The sequence below is a fragment of the Sturnira hondurensis genome, unplaced genomic scaffold (assembly GCF_014824575.4).
Source record: "Sturnira hondurensis isolate 20B ecotype Veracruz unplaced genomic scaffold, ASM1482457v3 Scaffold0016462, whole genome shotgun sequence".
Classification (NCBI taxonomy): domain Eukaryota; kingdom Metazoa; phylum Chordata; class Mammalia; order Chiroptera; family Phyllostomidae; genus Sturnira; species Sturnira hondurensis.
Genome location: NW_028089093.1, coordinates 11,291,342 through 11,309,730, shown reverse-complemented (window position 1 = coordinate 11,309,730; position 18,389 = coordinate 11,291,342). Strand labels below are relative to the sequence as shown.

Below are 18,389 nucleotides of genomic sequence, written 5' to 3'. Positions count from 1 at the left end.
CTATGTTTCAGTATTTCATGTTATTTAAAAATACCTAGACATTCAATAACTTTTATCAGAATTTACCCGTTTAGAAAGGAATAGCTAAAATGTGTAAAATAAATTAGATTGAATAGCTAAAATGTGTAAAATAAATTAGATTGATTTGCTCAGATATAGCAAAGATTTCCCCCTTTTAATAAGAATTATCTCCTCAAATTTTTTATTTTAAAAGATGACCTAGAAAGAGTTCTGAAGAACAGATATTTGCATTTCAAAAATGTAGGGAAAGAAAAGCAAGCTTCTGCTAGAAGAACATTGGTTTCATCAGGTGAAGGAGGTGGAAAGTGGCTTGAGTTTAAAATGCTGCTTTTTCTCTGCATTGAGGCAGGCCCAATTTTCCCATGATTTAGCCCCTCCCAGGTCTCCAGGAGGAGAATATTGAGTGTTTTACAGTCTGGGAGGAGGGTGAGAGTTTTCTTCTTTGTACAGTGGAGCCAAGCCTAATTACAAACTGGAGTTGAATGCAAAACTTGTTGTGTTAGGCTGGTAAAGAATAGTGTCACCCCCCTGCTGGGTGATATTGATTACAAGGTCATGGCTTTAAGGGATTAGAGTGCACCTCAGCTGGAAAACAAATACAGCTCTTACTCTGTAGCAAGACAAACAAGACTGGGGGGAGGGGTGGTAGAGTGAGGCACATTTGAATGAAGAGGCATAGTTAGGAGAAAGAGGCCTGAAATCCCTGCTGCAAGTCAAAATGTCTCCTCCAACAAGAACTAAACCTAAGGAGAGGGTCCAGAAAGTGACAGTAAAGGTCAAGTTTGAGGAGACAGTACTGTAGTCAAGAGATCTGTCCATGGGCCAGACCTTCTGGTCACCCAGTTTGTTTTGAGGTCAGGCTGTGTTGCAATAGAATATCAAGTGCCTGGGCTTGAGATTGGCAAATCCCAGAGCTTTCAAGGGGCATCCCGTTGGGGAGTCCTTGGGTGGGGTTGACTGAGTGTTGCCCACGGTAAAGGGAAGGATATCTCAGGGATGAGAACAATGTTCTCCACCGTGCTGTGTTGTCCTGCACACTGCCCCGTCAGAATCCCACTTCTTTTCCTTTCCAGTCGCCTTTGCAATCTCCTCCTCTTTGCTAACTACCTGTTACAGTTCTTCAAAGCTGTATGCGAAGATCTCTCTCTCTCTCTCTCTTTTACTATTCTATATCCTTAGACAATCTCATATGCACCACAGTTTCTATTACTATCTATTTATGGATGATTTCTCTGACCTCTGGCCCAGAATTTGCCCTCACCTACTCAAATCTACTGGGATATTGCCAAGGCACCTCAAATTCATAATATTCAAAACTATTCCTTTGTTTTTCCTCTTTATTCCTCAAACCTGGCCTGGCCCTCTTTTACCACTCCCTGCCTCAGTAAATCACCACCATCTCTGAGACTTTCTCTTCCTGCCCATTAACTCCTATCACATCTGATAGTGATGAATTAATCGCCGTCTCTTGCTTGGCCTCCAGATACATTTTGTCTGTCTGCTGTTTTTCTCTCTATTGTCCTAGTTCAGGTCATTCTGATCTCCTTTTGGAACATTTTGAAGCTGCCCACTCATCTGTACAAATTTAGTCTTTTTCCTTCAGTCATTTTTCTACACTACAGCCAGAGTAACCTTTTCAAATTGCAGATCTTATCAAGCCACCCTTTTTCTGAACACTTGTTTTTAAAATAAAGACAAAAATGCATGATCTTCAGAGCCCCTTAAAAGAGAAATCTGATCTTTTTGATCTTAACTCTTTCTATTCTCCTTCCTCTTAGAGCACCACAGTCTTTTATGTGCATCATGATTTCTCTACCCCAGGACTTTGGCACATGTACTTTCTGTGACCTGGAATAGTTTCCTTCCCCTTCATCTCATTCCTGCATCCTCATCCTCAGCTCAAATTTATTTACTCAGAAAAAAACTTCAGCTTCTCTGACTAAATCACCATATTCATGGCATGTGTTAATGGAATCATATTCATTGCTTTCATAACACATACTACATTTATACTCATGTTATAAATTTGTGTAATGGCTTTCTCCTTCCTAGACTATAAATTCCAAGAAGGTAGAACTGTGCTTATTTTTGCTTACTATTGTAGCCCCGCAATTTGAAACAATGCCTATTCTATAATTGGTGAATATATATTCACTAACCAAATAAAGGAATATGCAAATGATTAGAAACATTACCTTTTTTATATATTCCCCTTAAGATACACAGCTTATTTCCCTAACTAGAATAGTCTGTTTTGGAATCTATAAGTCTACTAACTTACAGATTCACATTCCCCTCAAATGTATAAGTTGGCATTTACCAAGTGCACTGTTAACATTTAAAATAAAATAATAAAAATTAAACAATTCAAATTTGTGTTTGTATTTGATATTTTAAGAAATGTTTCCCCTATTATTTATCATAAGAATCACAAATTCTTGGGTGTTCTTCAAAGTGGCAGAATCTACGTAGGAATCCATTAACCTACATTTTTAAATAATCGTCCTTGGTGTTAGCAAGGCAATTTTGAGAAATGTCAATGTAATATAATTAATATATTTATATTTATAATAGACATAATGATAAGGAAAAACCAACTATATCATTATGTGTATCTTAATGAAATATATATTCATCTTTCTATTCTTCAACCTTCCTTTTTTCATCTATATGTTTATATTGATATGGCTCAAAATCAAGTTTATTTATACTAGACTTACAAACTTTGCCTTCTTTTTCCTAATTCACAAAGTAGGTTTTGAGTTTCATCTGACAAATTTTTGCTAAGGGCAGAGATATGTTGTCCTCCTGCGTGATAAAGATGTTATTACTTGTATCTTCAGGTTGGAGGTACATTGGTTAAGACTGGATCCTGATAGTAAAGTGTACCTAGTGACAGGTTGTATATCCTAATCCACAATGGTGCAATTACATCTCGTACATTTGATTGAGTATTCTTATGGGAAATCACAACCTGAATGCTAACATTTTTCTAGGTTCAATTGTGTGGGTTAAATTGTCTAGAAAATAGCTAGGCTGAGAAAACCTTGTTGAGATTATTATAAGAGCACTTTAGTGAAAAATCAGAGTGTCAAAGAAGGGCTGTACTCAGATGAATGACCTCATAAGGATTTTATACTAAGAAGCAAGTGGTTTCCTAGGGAAAGAGAGAGAGGACCTTGTCTTTGGTTTGGCATTTTAAAGTGATAATAAATCAGGTTACTGACATTTTAATGGTTCCTATCTTGGAGCAATTAGGATTTTTACTATGGTAGAATTTGGGTTTAAGTATTACAATTTAATAACTTAAATATGGCTGCTTAGTTCACCTTAGAGAGTCAGAAGATAAGTTAAGATCCTGGAGAAATCCAAGGGGCTCTCCTTATCCAGGTTTTTTTTTTTTTAAAGGAAAATTGCTATACAAAACAGTATCTAAACTTTATTCAGAAAAAAGCAGGGCTAACTCCTGGCACAAAATCATTATCCACAAGATAACTTCATCAGGCCCAGGACATTGCTTCCTCTCCCAGACTTGGACTTGTCAATCATCAAGGCAGCCCTTTACTCTGCTAAAGTGTGTTGCCCATGTGTATGGTCTAAAGGAATACAAATAGTCTCTTATTTCATTGAACATTTGTTTTGGATCACATCATTTTATACTGAACTGAACACCAGGAAGTAAGTAGAAAAGACATTTGCCTTAAAAAAAAGTCACAAAGTCCATACAATAATGATATCGTTGTTAACTTGTTGTCTAACATTTCCCAGGCTATATTTCCCAAATCAGTAGCTGCAAAGATAAAGGTTTCAAAAGAAGTTATTATAATGTATCTCCTTTAAGATATAATAGCGTTAAAGAAACATTTAACTTTACTTAATCTTCCATGTCAAAAATTTAACAAAAGTTTGCTGAGTTAGTCTAAGGTAGGGAATTGTTTCATTAATCTGAAATTATCTTGGTGAAAGAATCCTAATATTAAACTTTAATGATTCCACCGTAACTTTCAAAGTGCCTATTTATAGTACTAGTTATTTGTTAAAAATTGAGTGAATAAATAAATGAGTTAGTGAGTGGATGAACACATAGATGGAAGGATTAACAATGGAATAAATGAATAAAAATATTCCTTAGGCCTAACACAATGAATGTAATGACTAAACATAGTTATAGCAAAGAAGAGATAAGGGTTGTTAAAGTCTGAGGCCATCAACATTTGTAACACACATATAGGAAATCCTCTAATGCCACCTTTTAAATCAATGTATTAATTTTTTAGATGATGCTACTTCTAAATCTCTTCCTCCTTTACCTCTACCTTCCTCAGATCCCTCCCTTCTACCCAGTCATGTCTTCTTTACTCCTTGGCTCTAACCTGTAGCTGTTATTTTCCTCATTTTATGTATACGGGTACAGTGGAGTTAAAGTGCTCAAGGCTATGCAACTAATCAATGAAAGAGCTGACATGTCAGCTCATGTGTCTAACACATAAAACTATAGGTTTCACCAAAAACCTACTTGAACTAATTAACAAGTGAATTCAGTAAAGTAGCGGGATACAAAATCAATATTATGAAATCGATGTCATTTTTTTTACACCAGTGAACTATAAGAAAGAGAATCTAAGAAGAAGAAAAAAAAAACACTTACTATAGAAACAAGAAAAATAAAGTACCTAGGAATATATTTAACCAAGGAAGTAAAAGACCTGTGCTCAGAAAACTATAGAACACTAAAGAAATAAATTGAGGAAGAAACAAATAAATGGAAGTATATACCCTGTTCATGGATTGGAAGAACTGACATCATTAAAATGTTCATACTACCCAAAGCAATCTACAGATTCAACGCAATTCCTATTAAAATATAAATGGCATGAACAACTCTTACTTGATACTGTTCTCTCCTACTTACATGCATTTTCTCCACACTACAGAGGAGTTTTATCTTTCTGGTTTGTCTTGAAAGGCAAGAGGTTTTTCTCCCAATAACTTGCATTAGCTCTTTGTACATATGAGTCCCTATGACAATGAATAAAATGAAACCCACGGGCCTCAATGAAATGATACTCATGCTCAGAGTATCATTACATTACAATATAATAATTATTCATCATTGTGATTGTGATAATTGATGAAAGGATAAAATATGTTGAATATATTCTGCCTCTGATAGATAGAGTAGTGTATAACACAGTTGAAGTACTCTCTATGGTTTAAGATACTAGTGCTTAAAAGGAGCAAATCCTCTGCTAGTTTGAAACCACGCTATTTATTAAGAAATCTCTCATATAGACAGATGATCAAAAGTAACGTATGCCCTTTAAGTTCTAGATGGTAGTTTTATTATATTCAGCTAATATAACCTAGGTATCAGCTATACCATTGTTGCTTCTTGTCACTCCTTGTTGAAATAGTAAAAAAATAAGGCACCTCCTGAGTTACTTGATTTAAAACTGCAACACATTTCCAATACAGCTCTAACAGCCTTTGTCAGTTGATGGTTGAAGATGAATGTCACAATTAGTANGCCTCTGATAGAGTAGTGTATAACACAGTTGAAGTACTCTCTATGGTTTAAGATACTAGTGCTTAAAAGGAGCAAATCCTCTGCTAGTTTGAAAACACGCTATTTATTAAGAAATCTCTCATATAGACAGATGATCAAAAGTAATGTATGCCCTTTAAGTTCTAGATGGCAGTTTTATTATATTCAGCTAATATAACCTAGGTATCATCTATACCATTGTTGCTTCTTGTCACTCCTTGTTGAAATAGTAAAAAAATAAGGCACCTCCTGAGTTACTTGATTTAAAACTGCAACACATTTCCAATACAGCTCTAACAGCCTTTGTCAGTTGATGGTTGAAGATGAATGTCACAATTAGTATGTGGATGTTTGATATGCCAGCCTCCTGGGGTTGGAACACTGGTAAACTGCTATGTGCTCAGATGGGCTTTTTGTTCCCATAGCTCATAAAAATAACATAAACAGATACCTGCCAAGCTGGAATGGGTTTTGGTGATAGGCCTTTCATAGAGTAAAATTTGGTTGAGCACAAAAAGGAATAGATTTTTAAAGTAAAAATATTGTTTTCAGTGGATAAATATGCAACAAATTTTATAGACTATTATATGACCACCAGACAGTCAAATTGTATACATTCACCATTCTTACTGTGTGAGTTTAATAGATTGCAAGCTGGTTGTAATTTGGTCTGGTCATTTTTATGCATCGGGAAAAATTTGTCTCTTGAAATCTCTTTAAAAATTAAAACTGATGCTAGTTATAATTTTGCAATTGAAACATAAGTGAGAGATGGCACAGACTAAATCCATGAACAGTAGATGTTTATTGAGACTTTCTTAAAAGTTTTTATTCAATTTATCGTTTAAAAGGTCTCATGAATTATATTTAAAAAATTAAAACCCAAAAATGATTGGACTTCAATTTTTGAGTTTAAGGACTAAATAACTAAGGTTTCATTAGTTCAAAAACATTTTTTAAACTATATTTAGTGAAGGTGTTTTAGTTCTTCATGAAGAATGAGATACTTCACAGCAAGAAGACAAAATAGCATGTGGAATCAACAGGACTTGTTGAGTAATTTGAGATAGGAAACAGATGATAAAAGAAGAGTAAAACCTAAGTCTGGATTGAAGAACTGAGAGAGATCTTGGGAGATGGCATAGACTTAGTGAGATTAAATTTAATTAAACTCATTAAATCATGAGTTTAATTTTTAAAATGTTGAGTTCATTTGTCTGTATATGTCTGACGATGCTATATCTATCTATCTATCTATCTATCTATCTATCTATCTATAATCTATATATCTAGAAAGAGAGAGAGATTGTACTAATGAATAATGTATTGGCAGCTGCTATAAGAGAAAATGTCACAGCACTCATTTTCCTCTTGATTTGTGAGGTGGTGATTGTGGAAAAAGTTGTAATAAACATAATAATGGAATGGTTAATGTAACAGCAGAGTAAAATTTTACTTTGGTTTACTGAAAAAGATACACATTAATAAGCAGCCAATTGATTACTCTTCACAAAACAGTAATTAGGCATCAAATTATTTTTCTTCTACCTGTCACTGCAAAAGAATTGAGATTGCAGGCACAATACAGATTAATAAAAAATGCTTTACAAAATTAATGGTGGCTTAGATTTAAACAGCAGTTTCAAAATAGCAAAAAAAATAAAGGATGAGAAAAGATTAGATGACTTCATAACACTAAACAAATTTGGAGATGTTTCAATAGCTTTGTTATTCACAGATTTGACTCAAAGAGTGGCTATTATGATGATCAGGTCATTTACGACTGAACTAAAAGCACAAAATGAACTATGGTTCTTAATAGGATTTTGACTATATGTTTTAATTAAAGTTACTGGTAATCCAAGTTGATTACTTTTGCAATATTTGAGTAGAAAAACGTATGATGTAAGTGTGCCCCCATGTGGCTATAGACAAGTTTGTAAGAATGCAAGGAAAGGCCTGAATGGAAAGAGAGCCTTAAGAATTTCTGTTGAGTGCTTACTCCATTGCAGGCAGCAGGTTGTCTCTCTTATTTTTAAAATTAGAAGATTCATGATATCTCTTATAATTCTTACAAATACTTTATTTTTAGTAGCTATATATATTAATCAACACATCTGCCTTTGAGTAGTAGTGTAACAGTAAAAACACATAAATCAACACAAAACGCTTACTCTCCTTGTATACACATTGTTAAAGGTCAAGCCTAAGTGATTCTCTGCAAGTCTTTTAAAATGCACTTTCTTATTAAATAGGATAATAGATCAAGGAAAAAAATTAGCAGGGCGGTTTCATGGCCTGAGAAGGTAGTTTACCTTTTTGTGTGCTGTATATGAAAACTACTGATATTTTTAATAAATTCTGTCAATCAACAAGATATTGGATATCTATAATGTATATTGTAGATTTCACAGAATTTGAAAGCCCTTTTCACAGAGTGTTTTTTAGAGTTACCAATAATTTTATTTTGACAGAATGGTATTGCCTAGTTAATACGCTTCATTTAACTCTCTAGTCCCTAATCCTGTGATATAAAGACTTATCTTTTGACCAGTTCATGCTTCTGGAAAAACTCTTCAAGGAATAGTGGTTGATGAGCCCATTGGATGTAAGCCTGCACCAGATCCTTGAAGTAGGGTAGGGTATTGTGTCTACATTTGGGCAAATCTTAGAAATGAATGAGTTGGGAGTGTTAAAAATCTAAGGTAAGTAAGATTCAGGAACATTCTGGGTTGGGAAAAGAAATCCCAAATAGCAGAAAAGGAAAATATCAGTATAATGACATTTAAACTTTAAATGGCAGAGGCTAAGACTGCTTTTTTAAATACTATAAAAGCAAAACCCCTAACTGTACAGTTAAAACATTGAATTTTTCATTGAAACAGATGTTTCAGTTCTAGGCAACTTTAACATTGCTAGTCTCTGTGTGAGTTTTTTTCAGTTAAATCACAACTTCCCTATTTTCCATTTTTTTACTGTTTACAAATTAGCTCCATTGCTGTACACTTACGCCAACCATTTTTATCAAAACTTTTAAAAGTAAGCTCAGAAATAGACTCAAATTTAAATTTAAGAAGTGTAATAATTTGAGAAATAATACATCTATTTTATATTTTTTCTATTAAGCATCTCTCTATTTAATTCAATTTTATTGTTTAGCATAGCAACTATTTTTGATTCTGAAGAAAAGTTTTTTATTTTCAATCACAAGATTGGTATATATGTACGTCTTTTTTTTCTGTTTGTTTTAACAATCCAAACTTACCTCTAATTTTAGTTTGGTCATTTAACATATTTTTAGATCTTAGATAACAATAGTTCATAAATAAATATTGGTACCTGTCATTTTTTTGTGCAGATTGCAATGAATTGTGTATTTTTAAAAGACAAATTGAACCATTTTGTACCCTACCTTTTATACCTATATTACCTAAAAGACGATGATTGTTAATGGTAAGTCAAAACCTAAATAACAATTATAGTAATATTTCAGAAAACATCTTAGTCCTTCCTGGAAAATTATCCTTACACTAAGTAAAAAAAAATAAAGTAGAGTAGATGAAATGACAAGTACAATGGATGAAAAGATAGCATTTATAATCTTAAAGTTTCATAGCATTGAGTATCTCCTAGCAAAATGTTGAGTTATTCTTAGATAGATATTGTTTCTTAGCCAGAAAATTTCATTGAGTGCCTGAACTAAATATTTTGTCATGCTTTTTTAGTCCTTGATATCTTTTTTTTAAAGATTTTATTTATTTTTCTTTAGAGGGGAAGGAAAGGAGAGAGGGAGAGAAATACCAATGTATGGTTGCCTCTCATGCGTCCCCTGCTGGGAACTGGCCCGCAACCCAGGCATGTGCACTGACTGGGAATCAAACTGTGATAGTCTGGTTCACAGGCCCGTGCTCAATCCACGGAGCTACACCAGCCAGGGCTGTTTGTTTGTTTTTGAAATATTTTATTTATTTATTTTTAGAGAGAGGGGAAGGGAAGGAGAAAGAGTGGGAGAGAAACATCAATGTATGGTTGCCTCTCATGTGTCCCTTACTAGGGATCTGGCCTGCAACCCAGGCATGTGCCCTGACTGGGAATTGAACCAGCAACCCTTTGCTTCACAGTTTCGTACTCAATCCACTGAGCTACACCAGCCAGGGCTGTCCTTGGTATCTTATACCCCTTAATAATTTAGACTCAGCCAAAGAATTTCAAAATAGATTTTCTTATCATAACATTTTTTATTGACAAATTTATTTATGACTCCTGTGTTTTTGAAAACAAAGCCAGGGTCACTGTAATCAGGTAACAGAGTAGTGACCAGCCTTATGATTTTAGGAAGGATATGTATGACCGAACAATGGAGAAGAAACGGGGCACTAAGTGAACCTGAGCTACAGATTGGCAAATTGTTTGACTTACGGTTCCTTCATCTCATCTAGAATGTAAAAAACCTAATTAGCTTTCTCTTCAGAGTAGTTCTAAATCTCATGCTTTGGCCTCCTATTCTGACCTATATCACCTTCTATTGATATGTGTTGACAGTAAAGAATATTGAGATATACTTGAACATTATATGTTGTAAATGGTACGGACTTAGAAAAGTCATCTTTTCTGTTCATAAGTAATGTGATTTGGATTGTAAGGCACCAAATTAGCTTTTCAAAAGCAGGCTTTGACTATTAGAATATCATGTAATATTTAGAATGGACCATACAGTCCTCATAGAGAAACTCAATCTTTCTCTTCTAAAAACAATCTACTAATGACTTACTTGTTCTTTCTTCCTACTTCTTATTCACAAAAAACAAAGCATAATAATGCTAAGGCATTGGATTATTCTTCTCTCTGGCAGTCTAGAATTGACCCAAATCATCAGTTGTAACGATGTTCTTTGCTGTCCTGGAATAAAATGTGGGAAATGAGTGCCCCATTCAGAGTTCTTGTTCATCCTAAACAGCTTTACACTGTGTGCTTGACCATACATTGCCTCCTGTTTTCAGTCAGCTTGGTGCAAAGAGATAGATTATCAAAATCCTCACTTTTAGGGCTAAATTCAGCACTAATAATATTTTCTAAGGGGAAAAAGTAACATAAAATTGTGTGCATTTCTTTTGCATATGTAATTTCCCATCAACAAGTGAACATTTCATTGGCACCTGGCTGAGTAGAATAATGGACAATAAAATACCACAGGTATCATCTTTGAATAGTCTGCAGTACAGGAACAATGACATTATCAACTAAAATAAGTGCCTGCCAAAATTTGGCCAATGAAAATAATGTGGATTGTCTTGTATTTATTATTGTTCAATGATTAAAAATGAGCCACAATGCAGAAATTAATTTCCAAGCAAGTTCAGTGTCAGTGGTATGTACTGATAGAGGACTACAAAAACGTGTGAGATTTCAGAGCTGAGGATATCAAAGACACCCCCTCCACAGTGTCCTAGAGAAATGGAAACTGATCCAGATACAAGTGATAACACATTAAAGCTTTGTGTGAAAAATTTTTGCTTTATAATCCTATTTATATTTCTAGATTATCTATTAAAACTAAATGCATCACACAGCACCTTTCCTTTTATATCTTGGAAAAATACATGAGCAAGAATAGAAGGAAAAAGACTGATTAGAAAAGTCCACAGTCCTTCAGGTTCTCTTTGATTATTATGTCTGTAACTGCATCAAACACAAACTTGACATTTTGAGTGTCTGTAGCACAGGTCATGTGGGAATAAATTTCCTTATCTTCTTTTCTTAAATTCAGGTCGAGAAACTGGTTCTTGATGTAGTTCCCTGCATCTTCAAATGTATTTGGCCCTTGTTAAAAAGAAAATAAGTAAATATTAATTGCATTAAAGTAAAATTATAAATATCAGTAAATTTTACGACTTTACTTTGTGTGCTTCTATCTGATCAACTCTGTATTTAAATAATTGATATTAGCAATGGCAATTATCTGGGACTCTTGCAACACCTACTTTGTGCTTGGAACTATACTTACTCACTGAGGGCTTTCAGTAGCTAAGATTTAACTGCTACATCTAAAAGTTCACAATACAATAGAAATACTAATATATTTACACAACCAAGTGAGTGAGTAATAAAGTCTAAATATATGTCAAAGGCAATGTGTATATATGTATGTTTGTTTTAATATGAACTAAATGAAGAAACATAGAAATTGTAAAGGTAGTGTTTGAGCTGGACCTTGAGGAATAGCTGGAAGAACAAATAAAATGTGATGAGTGTAAAACAAAAGTGAGAGTGAGAATGGACGGTACCACTAGACTTGGAAAGTAGGGTTGAGAAGTAAATGTACATTTTAGAGAACCTGGTTGGATAAAAATGAAATATTTTTATACAGGGATTGAAGTAAATCAAGAAGAATAGGTAGTATGGACCAAAGTATGGACTACGTTGCTAACTAAACAAAGTAGCTAAAATGAGAAATGTAAGATTATAGAGAACTATTCTTGACTGATATTTTAGTACAGTTAAATAAAGAGCCAATGAAAGCTGTGCTTGAGAACGTTTAGACCAGTAGCAGGACACAAAATGAATCAATTGGGACAAGGCAGAAATAAAGAGAAAGGCCAACAAATACAGAGCACCTAAAAAGGACCTGCTGATAGGGTTATGACACAATATGCTTCATGGGGAGAGCAGTAGCCTAAAGATTTTCCAAGGCGGTGACATTTGTTCCCCACTTTATTGTTACCAGGAAAAAAATTTCTTGAGAGACATTTTTTACAACAGTGTAACATAGTTAAAGTCCAAAACACCGACAATACCAAATGCTGGCAACCATGTGAAGCCACAGGAACTCTCATTTATTGCTGGTGGGAATGCAAAATGGTGTGGTCACTTTNGACCTGCTGATAGGGTTATGACACAATATGCTTCATGGGGAGAGCAGTAGCCTAAAGATTTTCCAAGGCAGTGAGATTTGTTCCCGACTTTATTGTTACCAGGAAAAAAAATTTCTTGAGAGACATTTTTTACAACAATGTAACATAGTTAAAGTCCAAAACACCAAAAATACCAAATGCTGGCAACCATGTGAAGCCACAGGAACTCTCATTTATTGCTGGTGGGAATGCAAAATGGTGTGGTCACTTTGAAAAACGGTTTGGCAATTTCTTACAAAATTAAACATCATTTTATCATACAATCTACAAACTGTACTGCTTGGCATTGACACAAAAACTTTTGTGCATACAAGCCCCCACAGGTGAATGTTTGTAGAGCCTTTATCCAAAATTGCCCCAAACTGGAAGCAAACAAGATGTCCTTTAGTAGGTGAAAGGATAAAGATACTGGTTTGTTTATTAAATAAAACATTACTCTGCAATAAAAACAAACAAACAGGCTATCAGCCCATGAAAAGATACTATGAAAAGTAAATGAATATTGCTTTTGAAATTGAAAAGTGGAAGAAGTTAGAACATGCCACATACTGTTTAATTACAGCTATATGACATTCTGAAAAGGGCAAAACTGTAGAAACAGTGAAAAGATCAGCGGTGCCCAGGGGTGGGAGGGGAGGGGAGCAGCATGAATGGGCGGAGCACATGGATTTGTAGGGCAGTGAAAGTGCTCTGTGTAACACTGTAGTGGCGGATACACGACACGCATTTGGCAAAACCCACAGATCTGTACAACACAAAGACAACGCTAATGCAAACTATTGACTTTAATCAATAATGTGTGATCTGTTCATCAGTTATATAACAAATGTACCTCAGCAATGCACGACGTTAATAGAGAAAGCTGTGGGAGCTGACCAGAAAGAAGGAGTAAGTGGGAACTCTATTTTCTGTTCTAAACTAAAAACTGCTCTGAGAAATAAATTCTAGTAGTGAAAAGAAAGTATTGAGTCTATATTTAATTTGTGTATTCAATATCGAATTATATTTAATAACATGATAAATGTGTGGACATATAATTATTATTTTTTATTTAAAAAAATTTATTTAATTCTTGTTCAAGTACTGTTTTCTGTCTTATATTCCCAGCCCAGTGCTCCCCACCTCCCTCCCATTTCTGCCCCCCACCCTTAGTTATTGTCCATGTGTCCTTTATACTTGTTCATGTGAGTCCATCCCCTTTTCCCCTATGATTCTCTCCCCTCTCCCCTCTGGACCCTTTTTAAAGATTTTATTTATTTATCTTTAGAGGGGAAGGGAAGAAGAAAGGGAGTGAAACATCAATGTATGGTTGCCTCTAGCACACCCCTCGCTGGGAACTGGCGCGCAACCCAGGCATGTGCCCTGACTACAATCCTCTGGTTCTCAGGCCCCCGCTCAATCCACTGAGCTATACCAGCCAGGGCCTAATTACTGTTTATAAATACAGAAGAAAGATATTAGCACTGATTATAGACTAGTGATATGGCTAGTACGACAGAATGCCTTACTCCTAATATGGCCTCACCTAGTACCTGGGCTACCCATGTATCAGGAGGTGAAATCAGGCTTGTATTTGTGTTTAAATTATAAATATTTTCATTTTACCTAATTTCATTGACAACAGAGCATATAGTTATAAAAAAAGTCTCCAAAGGGAAAATAACCCTCTATAGAACCTGACATTTATAATCATTGATTAACAAATCAGCACTAAAACTTTAGGGTCTAGGAAAATTGGAAAAGAGAAGGTACCACTACTCTCAAATTCATTTATGCTCTTGGTCAGGAAACTTAATTCAGACTTTGAAAAACCTCTAAGATCTAAAGCAACATTACAAGACTTCATTGGGAAACATATTAAAAATTTCAGTTTGCTCCCTGACTGGGGTGGCTCAGTTGGTTGAGTGTGTACCTGCAAAGTGAAAAGTTGCTGGTTCAATTCTCAATGAGGGCACATGTCTGGATTGTGGGCCAAGTCTCCGGTCAGGGTGCGTGTAAGAGGCAACTGGTCAATGTTTCACTCACGAATGTGTCTTTCCCTCTCCTTCTCCCTCCCTTTCCAACTCTCTAAGAATAAATCAATTTTTAAAAATCTTTTAAAAAATCCAGTTTGAAATAAAGTTTACATTCCTACTATAATGTTTGAGATAATAGTTTCCTATGTTGTTTGATACATTATATGGAGTAGCAACCCCCATCTGTCTAATTACCTCCCATTTACTCTTTAGGGCTTTGCTTTAATGCAGGCAATGTAGAGAGGTTTCCTCTTTATAAGATTCTTTCCAGTTAGGATCATACACATGACTCAAAAATTATCACAAGTCTCAATCTCATGAATATTACACGTCAAGGTCCAGACAGGGATATATAGGTACATATAAGAATTTACTATTCTGTAATTAAATGAAAATAATCTTACCAGTGTACTCTGGAAAGCAGATACTAAGATGCACTTTGGTCACTTTTTCTTGGAAGAGATCTTTTTTATTGAGAAACAGCACAATGGAGGTGGTTGCAAAGTACTTGTGATTACAGATACTGTTGAACAAGTGAAGGCTTTCATGCATTCTGTTCTGTTTGGTTTAAAAGATGAGAATGTGTAGAATTATTATTTGCAAAATGTTATTGTTGGATATTATAAACAGTGATCTAGAAATAACATCTTTAGAAGGCCTTGATTTGGAAAATGTAGTTGTAATATTGGAAAATGATTATCTTTTACGCTAGCCTCATTTTCTTTCTAGACTTACCACTTCTTCGTCTTCCACCAGGACCATGTCATAGGCGCTGAGTGCAGCACAGAATATAATGCATGTGACTCCTTCAAAGCAGTGAATCCATTTCTTTCTCTCAGATCTCTGTCCACCTACATCGAACATTCTTTAAAAAAACAAAACTAACACAATTACAAATATTTTCCAAAATTCAAATTAAAATTAACATTGGGAGTTATAAGTGGATACTTTCATATCTTTAAAAAGTATTCTCCTGATTTTTATTGATTATAACATATGTTATTTGGCCAATTTGCAGCTCAAAGACTAAGAAAAATTTTATCGTATATTCTTTCAATTCATGTAAATGATAGTAAAATAACTCACATACCAACTTCAAACACATGGAAAATTTTAAGTAGTTTAAGGTTTAAGTAAGAAATTAATTCGCCTTAGGAGATTTTGATTAAAGTCCATATATAGTCTTACATTAACACAATCCACAAGAAGGTTGGATGCTATCATAGTCTGGATACCATGATTCTTGGCTATTTCCTTAGCTCTTCCTACATTTGTTTACTTATTCTTTCAAGTTATTATTGATCTTGATCATGGATTAGAAGGATTAATATTATTAAAATGGCCATGCTATTGATTCAACTCAATCCCTATCAAAACTCCAATAGTATTTTTCAAAGAAATAGAACAAACAATCCTAAAATTTGTATGGAACCACAAAAGACCCAAATAACCAAAGTAATGTAGGGGAAGAAGAATGAAGCCAGAAGCATCATGCTCCCTGATTTCAAACTATACTACAAATCTATATTGATTATAAGAGTATGGTATTGGCAATAAAACAGAAACATAGACACAATGGAACAGAATAGAGAGCCCAGAAACAGATCCATGCACTACCAGGGTGACCAACCTTTTGGCATCTCTGAGCCACCACGGAAGACCAGTTGTCTTGAGCTACACATTAAATACACAAATGCTAACAAACACTAACAAAAACAAAAAAAATCTCATAATGTTCTAAGTAAATATCCAATTTTGTGTTGGGACACATTCATCGCCATCCTGGACTGCATGTGGCCCACAGGCCATGGTTTGGACACCCCTGCCAGACATTGTGCTGGACCTACTGACACAAAGATGAAAGATACTGTCACAATCGTCAAAGAGCCCTCTGTTTTGCAGACAGGAAATCAAATGCATTATTATAGTATATTTAATAAATATCCTAATATACAAACCAGAATGTAGGCCTAGAGGAAGATTTAAGCCAGCTTGGGAGATCATGAAGTTTACTCATAAGAGGTGTTTGAAAACTTGTACTTTGATAAAGGCACCATTGTGGACCTAGCAATTCAATACGGAAACCAGGAGCTGAATTTTTAATGCCTCTCTTTCCCTTAACATCCACGTGGAACACATCCAATATGCCGTTTCTAATCCAACCACTTCTTTCCAACTCCTTTCCTCCTGTGTATGCTGCCAACACCCAGCAGGGCCACTGCAAGAGCGTTGCTTTGCCATGGCCTCTTTCCTCCCTTAGAATCAAATACACACTGGTTTAATGACCGCAAAGGCTATGACTCTTCTAGTTCTAATTTACCTCTCCAAGCTTAGCTCATGCCACTTCCCTTTTCTTAATACAGTTCAATCATAAGGCTATTCTTTCAGCTCCTTTAATATAAAGCTAACTTTTTGATATTTCAGGATTTTTGCAGTCTACATACTTTCTGTGTGACATAATTGCCTTTTTCCTTATATAATACTTCTTTCTCAACAGGTGTCAGTGTTAATATTTCCTCCACAAAGAAGGCTCTCTTTATTCCTCATTTACTTTCTGTGACACCAGTCTCTTTATTTAATTTATAATAGTTGTTACAATCAGTCATTACTTTTTTATATGTTTAATATCTATTACACTCCTACGTAGCAGTGGCCTTTAGAGGGCAGGGATCTTATCTATATTAATGACAGCTATATCCTTAGTGCCAGGCACTCTGAATGTTACACAATAGACATGTAATAAATATTTGCTAAATAAATGAGTATATTCCATGTTAATGGTATGGAGGGGGGATTTTTACGTAAAGTGCACATGCAAGATAAGGATTGAGAGAATATGGGCTGTTTGGGGTAAACAAGTAATTTATATTTTGGGAATATGAAGATCAAGTAAAACCACTGAGATACATGACCTCATAATTATTCACTTATTCAACACATGTTTATTGGTCATACCAGGCATTAGAGGTTCAATCTCAAGAAGCTTCTGATCTGGCGGTGGTGGTAGTAGTAGTAGTGGGGAAGGGATGTATGAGTGTTTATGAGTAGACTTAGGGCACCCATACACAGTAGGGCACATAGGAAGTGGGTTGTAATTTGAAACAAAATGACTAGAAATGCAGAAGATGATACTTATGTAAAAACCTAAGAAAATTCAGTTTGAGGGATTGAGCCACATGGATACCTGGGGAAGAATTTTCTAGGTAGAGGAAACAGGAATCAGCAAGAACAAAGGATTTAAGCAGGCAAAAATAAGCCTTAAGTGTTAGGCTAGAAATACACTTACAGGGTCTTTTATATTACAGGAGAAGATGGTACTTTATATTGCAGCCAATGGGAGACAAAGAGTTTTGCATAAGGAGTTAACATTTTTTTGCTTTTGTTTCTGTTGTTATTATGTTTCAGTCACCTTGACCTGAAGCAAATAAATAAATTATGGGACTTTTGTAATAGCTTAACAATAAAGATATTACCAAGAAGCATCCAAGTTTACAGAGATTTCAAAGGTAATAACTTGGAATAATAAGTGTCAATTAGCTGACTTACTGATGATAATTGAAAGTACTGTACATTGTATGCCTCTATTATTTCAACCTGCACATGTGAACCAAGTAAACAACAGATATATAGAACTGAAACCCCTCAAAATTTATTTTTATTTTTTTAAAGATTTTATTTATTTATCTATAGAGGGGAAGGAGAGAAGAAAAGTATCAATGTATGGTTGCCTCTCTTGAGTCCCCTACTGGGAACTGGCCTGCAACCCAGGCATGTGCCCTGACTGGGAATCGAACTGCGATCATGTGGTTCGCAGGCCCACGCTCAATCCACTGAGTTACACCAGCCAGGGTGAAACCCCTCAAATATTTACCCTGTGTACATACAGGGTGGGGAAAA

The 18,389-nt window shown here is 35.0% G+C and overlaps 1 protein-coding gene across 2 annotated transcripts in view; it reads right to left on the bottom strand.

The window, feature by feature from the left end:
- Positions 1-9,709: 9,709 nt before the first annotated feature.
- Positions 9,710-18,389, bottom strand: part of GNAT3 (G protein subunit alpha transducin 3) — a 139,005-nt gene continuing 130,325 nt past the window's right edge. For both annotated transcript variants that reach the window (XM_037066166.1, XM_037066167.1), the window contains exons 6-8: positions 15,228-15,357; positions 14,897-15,050; positions 9,710-11,386 (exon numbers count right to left, since the gene is read on the bottom strand). In XM_037066166.1, the coding sequence (XP_036922061.1) occupies positions 11,196-11,386; positions 14,897-15,050; positions 15,228-15,357 (475 nt within the window). In that variant the 3' untranslated portion in view covers positions 9,710-11,195. The remainder of the gene's footprint in view (positions 11,387-14,896; positions 15,051-15,227; positions 15,358-18,389) is intronic.